We start from the raw sequence: 6,982 nt of genomic DNA on the forward strand, positions 1-6,982 counted from the left end.
GTGAGCAGGTATCGTGTGCCTTGGCCGTATTGTTGGCGAGCATTCCATTCTGTTTCAGGAGAGAACAACTGAGAAGGAAAAGGCTCATATTTAATCATATTATAAGTAAATCAGGACTGTGTTAGACATGTTAAGAAGATCAAACAGGGCCAGGACACCTGGTATGCACAAAACTATTAATCTTATTAACTCATTTGTGAAATTATAAAACCCAGGGACCTTGGCTCATAGAACACAAATAGAACCCTAGCAGCTCAGCAGGCTAATTGGCTGTAACAGACATGGCCCTAGGTTGGTTTCATGTACTGTTTTTGTCTACTGCAAAAGCTGGAGGATCAAGTTCAACTTCATTCCCGGTGACCAAGGCAGGCTGGTGCGGCAGAGAAAGAACAACTGTCTAACACGGTTGCAGGTATGTCGTGTGCTATGTTAAGCATGTGAAATTGTATCCACTGCTCTCCCAGGGTAGACTTAATAAAAGTAGGATTAGATCATCTTCATTTGACTTGTGAGCTTTATTTTTTTTTTGTAAGAGCCTGCGTGCCTGTGGACTTAGACACTGCCATATACTGCTATGAAATAAATTCCCACGACAACATCAAAAATAAAATGCAGAAGTGTATGAGGGTGAATTTTAAATAGAAGGTTCAAAGAAGGCCTAACTGATGGGATTTTTGAGCCTGTTAGCTCAAATGATAGCAGCAATGTCTAATGACACCAGTTTCTCTTTTGTATGAATATACAGACGGTGAGGTTTATATTTTCAAGGCAAAAGTGTCTGTCAAATAGATTTTTCTTCCTGTTCTTGCTGGCATGTTTGACGTCTTAGAAAACACCAGAGCTACAAGAAAAAAAAGATAATGGAAACGGTCATAAATTATTGAGCCAATTGCAAAGACATCTCAGGTCAGCAAATGATATTACTTATAGACATGGATGTAGCTTGAGATTACTGATCTCACTGTTCTCAAGTTTTAAAGTCCACACAGGTTATCTAATGCAAATGAGAACCCAAGGAGTCTAACACAGGTGATAATTCTGTAACCTTAACAAAGTACAGGCTGGGGTGCAGTGTGATTGGTAGAATAATCAGGTAGCATGCTTGGAAACCTGGACTTGACTGTCAGCATCACATGAACCGGGCTTGATGAACATGCCTGTAATCCCAGCACCCTGGAGACAGATGCTCCGTCAGGTAACTAGACAGATTAGCAAGCTTGGGGGCCATTGAGGATGGACCACTCCCTCATGGACTTGGACCAGGCTTTCTGTTTCTCTGGTTTCACTAAAAAGGAAACATGTCCTTAAGATTTACATTACTACATAAAAAGTGAAGATATCTGGGCTTTGTGGAGGCCCGTTAAGGGAAAGCTAACTCCTCGTGCTCAAAGAATAGAATTTCTGAGGGCTTAGTGACATGGTGGCTCAAGCCTTTCATCCCGGAACTCAAGATAGAAGCAGGTGGATCTTTGTGAATTCCTTTGTGAGTTCAAGGCCACCCAGGGCTACACAGTGAGATGAGATGAGAGAGAGAGAGAGAGAGAGAGAGAGAGAGAGAGAGAGAGAGAGAGAGAGAGAGAGAGAGAGAATATTCAAATTTGCCTCTAGCCTGTCATTCTAAGGTACCCCAAACATTACATACTATTGCCTCCTGTTAATAGCCTGGTCATATGTCCACTCTAAGGAAAGATGATTCAGCAGAAGGCATGCTAAAGAAATAGAATATCCATTTATTGAGATGATGTCTCTATCCTTCCAGCAGTTACTCCCTTGATGTAGCTATTGGTAGATCTTCCATCCTAGAGCACTCTGGTGTTTGGCTGCCATTCTGACTCCTAATTCAAAACAGTATCTTTTCCTTCTTTTCATCTATTTTTCTCTCAGATAATTGTTAAAGGCCAGGCTCTTTCTCTGACACTTTGGATTTTCTCACTCTTTCTCTGAAGCTGCCTTCAGCTTCTGTCTAGTGACTGCTCCTGATCCCATTGCTGAGCAGCGTGCTTTCTCAGACCCTGTGGCTCTCTCTTTCTTCTCTGTCTCCTGTTTCTTGGCAACTGTTAAGATACACAGCTTTGGGGCTGGAGAGATGGCTCAGAGGGTAAGAGCACTGACTGCTCTTCCAAAGGTCATGAGTTCAATTCCCAGCAACCACATGTTGACTCACAACCATCTATAACAAAATCTGTATACATAATAAATAAATCTTAAAAAAAATATACACAGCTTTACCTGCTCTGTTGTTCCTTCTCAAACTCTAATACAATTGTCTGTGAACTTTCTTAAGAGTCTGCTTTCAAATTATTTTACTCACAAGACCAAGAACTCCAACAGGGAAGCCCTAATTTCCATAGTGGCATGTGAGAAACACAAAGGGATCCCTGAGTTTCTTCCGCATCAACAGGAGAATCAGAATTCAAGGTCACTCTTGTCTATGTGGTGAGTTTGAGGCCAGCCTAAGCTGCATGAGACTGTAACAAACAAACAAAACTGAAAACAAAAACTTGCATTTTCATGTAATCCTGAAGCTGCTGGCCTTGGAGCACACACTTCAGTGGCAAGATTTCAGTCTTTTGTGAAGTGCAACAAAGTCATTTTGGTAGAGAAAGGCTTAGAAATCACATTTAAGTTCAAAGGGCTGAGATATTGAGTAAACAGCCTTGACCAGAGTTAGAAGAAGGGGAAAGCAGCCATTTTTGTTAATCATCCTACAAAAACAAAGTTAGAAAAAAAAAATCAGATTACAAGTGGGTCACCAAGACCTTGTAGTGGAAAAAGCAAAGCAGGTGGGAGGAGGAAATTGAAAGTCATTTGCCTTTTCGCCATAGCCAGCACAAGAAAAGCAAGAATCCAGGTGGAATTTGACCCTGTTGAACAGACAACCTGACACTGACCTTAGAGCACAGATAATGTCCCTGAGGACTGTGGCCTCAAGAACAGACTGCCCTCCCTGGCAGGGAGGAGCTCAAGCAAATGAAGACAGCAATCAAGAGAAGTGGGGAAACTGGTTTCCTAGGTGCTTGCTTTGAGAGAGCTCCATTGGTTAGTGTTTGGCAAGTGTTTGCATGGTACATTAAGGGGTGGGATTACCAAGGGGAATTCAGTTATGTAAAGGCATGTCAAGGTGGCCAGGAGCTGAGCTCTGGCACACCACACCTGTTGTGTGTGATTTCGGTCAAAGTACGGAACTCAATCAAGGAGGATCCATGTTGCTTTGTGTGTTCTTCTTCTGCTGTGTTTGCATGAAAGGAAATCCACAGTGAGGAAGGCACTGTTCCCCAAGATGACTGATTTCAAAATGCGCATGAGTCTCAGCATAATCTACTGTTACAGACCTGGGTTTATAAGAGCTGCTGAATCATAATTCCACTTTATGTAGCAGCCTTGTTCTTCCTCAGTTTCTTCATCATTGAAAACACAGCACTTGTGGTCCCTATTTCATACTCTTTTTTTTTTTTTAAATGAAGGCTAACTAAGCTAAGAGCCATATTGTGCATACTAACCTGTTAAATACTATACAAACATTCAGCGAATAAAACTAGGACTCATAGACTCCTAGAGACTTGTGAACACATCTCCAGAAGTCCACAATTCTTCCGGAAACCTTCAACTCTACTTTGCTATAAACCCATCTGGGATAATCTGGGTGCTGGCCTTGTCCTTGTACCCTCCCTTTGCAGGCCTTTGTGCTGTGTTGGCAGGCAATAGCAGTTCTAAACTAGGCAACGAGGCTTGACTCAGCTTAGCTCCCAGCTTCTTCCCACTTTCCCCAACAGCTTAGGTCAGCAAGCAGCAGCTGGCAGTGTCCCTTCTTCAGGGGCCTGACTGTCACTTTCCAATCCCACATAGTTATCTTGCTCACTTGAAATAATAGTATAGCATCAAGGGTTTGATATTTTCCAAAGTAGGAAGGGCACTGAAAGTGTTTTTCACTATGGATTGTCATTATGCAAATAGTACCGTGGTATGCAAATTTGGGATCTACAATGCCTTCCTCTGTGTCATGTGACAAAGGACCAGTCTGCCAGGATATAAAAGTCTCAGAATTCAGCCTGCCTTTTCTACTGTAGACTGAGGGAAGCAGGGAATGTGTGCAATCTCCCCCCACCTTTCTGCCCTGAAACAATCAAGAGATCCTGTTTATATAGCACACGGGTGCACACGGGACCCTGACCACACTCAGGGACAAGGCAAAGTGCAACGGGAAGCCAGTACAAGGAAAAGAGAGCTTTCTTTTCTTCTTTTTCTTTTCTTTTCCTTTTTCTTTCTCTTTCTCTTCTTCTTCTTCTCCCTCTTCTTCCTTCATTCCTTTCTTTTTTTGATAATTGTATAGTTTTTTAATTGAAAATAGACTCTTTTCTCATACAATATATCCGGATTACAGTTTCCCGTCATGCCCCTCCTACTTCCGGTTCCTTTCCACTTTCCTTCCCTTCCATATCCACTTCCTTTCTGTCTCTCACTAGAGAAGACCAGGCTTCTAAGAGATAACAACCAACCATGACAAAATAAAAATATAATAAGATGAAGCAACAACTTTCGTATCAAAGTTGGACATGGCAACCCAACAGCAGGAAAAGAGTCCTAAGAGTAAGAAATAGTCAGAGACCCACTTGCTCTCATAAGAGTCCTATAAAAATACTAAGATAATAGCTATAATAGACATGTCAAGAACCTGGTATAGATCCATGTAAGGAGGCCCTGTGCTTGCTGCTTCAGTCTTTGTGAGCTCACATAAGCCTTGCTTAGTTGATTCAGAGTGCTGTGTTCTCTGGTCTGCTCCATCCTCTCTGACTCTTAAAACTGTTTTACTTCCCATAAAATCCCCTGAACTCTGAGGGTAGGTGTCTTAGTCAGGGTTTCTATTGCTTCGGTGAAACACCATGATCAAACAGCAAGTTGTGGAAGAAAGGGTTTATTTGGCTTACACTTTCAGATCATAGTCCATCATTGGAGGAAGTCAGGACAAGAACTCAAACAGGGCAGGAACCTGGACGCAGAAGCTAATGCAGAGACCGTGGTTGGGGTGCTGCTTACTGGCTTCTTATGATTTGTTCAGCCTGTTTTCTTTTTCTTTCTATTTATTTATTTATTTATTTATTTATAGTGTTTGCCTGCATGTGTGCCTGCATGCTAGAAGAGGGCACCAGATCTCATTATAGATGGTTGTGAGCCACCCCTCCACCCCGTCAGCCTGCTTTCTTACAGAACCAAGGATCACCAGTCCAGGGATGGCCCCACCCACCATGAGCTGGGCTCTCCCCCATTGATCACTGACTGAGAAAATGCCTTACAGCTGCATCTCATGGAGGCATTTTCTCAACTGAAAGTCCTTCCTCTCTGATGACTCTAACTTGTGTCAAGTTGACACACAAAGTGATCCAGTACAAGAAGGATTTTTTTTTTGAATAACAAAAAATATTTTACTAAAGCATAAGATTTATAGAAGTTTCCAGACAAGCCATACAAAATGGTCACAAGCTTTTTTTTTCTTCTTCTTTGTCTTTGGGGTGGGGGTGGGAGGGTGGGGATTGAAGGGCAGACATCTACACTGGACAGCAAAGTCACAGTGTTATTAGCGAGGGCTGTGATGTTTATTTACTATTACTGAACTGTTTTGGTTCAGACAGTCAAGCTTGTCCATCTACAGTATCTAAAGTTAGACTAGGCTAGAGAGCATGTTCTAAAAATCTGGTTAGCTACATTTAGCCACAGAAAATAGATCCCTTAAGACGGGGAAGGGGAAAGGCAGCCATAAAATGAAACTACTTTCCCCCTAAGAAATAAAATAAAGACACTCAAACCTCTGGCAGCTAACCCTGACAACTACCTTCATTCACAGTGCTTTGTACTAAACCACTATGGAGAAATGATCAAAGCAGAGAGTCACTGCTCTTCAGCATCTCACAACAACCTGGTCGTACCTCTAGCCTCTGCTCATGTTTTACAACAGTGAATCAGGACAAGACATAGGTTTCCTAATGTGCATGTAATCACCAAAGATGAAGATGCCTGGGACTTTATTCTGTAATGTTTCTAAGACTGTGTCCATTAAATGCAAACAAGCAGACAAACAAACAAACAAAAAAGGAAGAAGTCTTGGCAGAACAGAAGTGATATACACTTGATGATCTGATCAATTTAAGTATTATTCATGGCATATAGTCTAGTCCACGCTCTCACTGTTTCTATGGCTTGGGCTTCGTTGGTCTTCTACTGCTCAGCTACATCATTTGCTAATGGTTCATCTGGATTAGGAGTACTTAACAAAGCCTGGATTGACAGCAGAGCTATGCGGATCTGCAGTGCTGGGGACCACTTATCTTTCAAAATATCTAAACATATTCTTCCCAACTTGTCTACATTAGGATGATAAATTTTGGTCATGAAACATACTTTAGGTGCTGCCACTGGGCATTCTTCTAGAAGGAATAGTTCAAGTTTAAAAGTCCCTCCCTCAAAGGGAGAGTCCTGGGGGCCAGCAATGACCACATGAAAATAACGTGCGTTGCTCTCAGCTGGTTCTGCTTTAATGCCAGGAACTGGTTCTGCCAGCAAACGCTGGGTTTCCTTGATGATTCTGTGGGGCAGCCTGGCCATCTTGTCAGATCCCGAGTTCAGCCTCTGCTCTTGTCTCCAGTTCCGCTCGCCTCACGCACGGAGTCACAGGAAGGATTTGATGGAAACCTCCAATTTAGATTCTCTCTCTGTGTAATGTCTGCCAGTGGGTCCCTACATCTGTTCCCATATGCTGCTGGAGGAAGACTCTTGGGTGGTGACTGGATAAAGCACTGATTTACAAGTACAACTGAATATCACTAGGAATCATTTTATTGAATTTTTTTTCTCAGACCAGTAATGTCTGGCTTTACCCTGGGTCTCCGGGCTACCTAATCTCTAGTTCTTGGTCAGTCACCCAAGCAGTATGGAATATGGGTTCCTTTTCATGGAGTGGGCCTTATGCCAAATCAGACATTGTTTGGCT

General features: G+C 42.5%; 1 protein-coding gene across 1 annotated transcript; it reads right to left on the minus strand.

Annotated features, from left to right (window-relative positions):
• Positions 1–5,688: 5,688 nt before the first annotated feature.
• LOC311594075 (ubiquitin-conjugating enzyme E2 N-like) lies at positions 5,689–6,651 on the minus strand. Its single transcript, XM_084775469.1, has one exon. The coding sequence runs from the start codon at positions 6,595–6,597 to the stop codon at positions 6,211–6,213; it is 387 nt and encodes a 128-aa protein (XP_084631595.1). The 5' UTR covers positions 6,598–6,651; the 3' UTR covers positions 5,689–6,210.
• Positions 6,652–6,982: the final 331 nt, after the last annotated feature.

This window comes from Acomys minous (assembly GCF_964271855.1).
Source record: "Acomys minous genome assembly, chromosome: 3".
In the NCBI taxonomy this organism is placed as follows: Eukaryota; Metazoa; Chordata; class Mammalia; order Rodentia; family Muridae; genus Acomys; species Acomys minous.

Bases quoted from the DNA above. Each gene is read 5' to 3' on its own strand.
- LOC311594075 (XM_084775469.1), bottom strand. From the start codon at position 6,597: ATGGCCAGGCTGCCCCACAGAATCATCAAGGAAACCCAGCGTTTGCTG.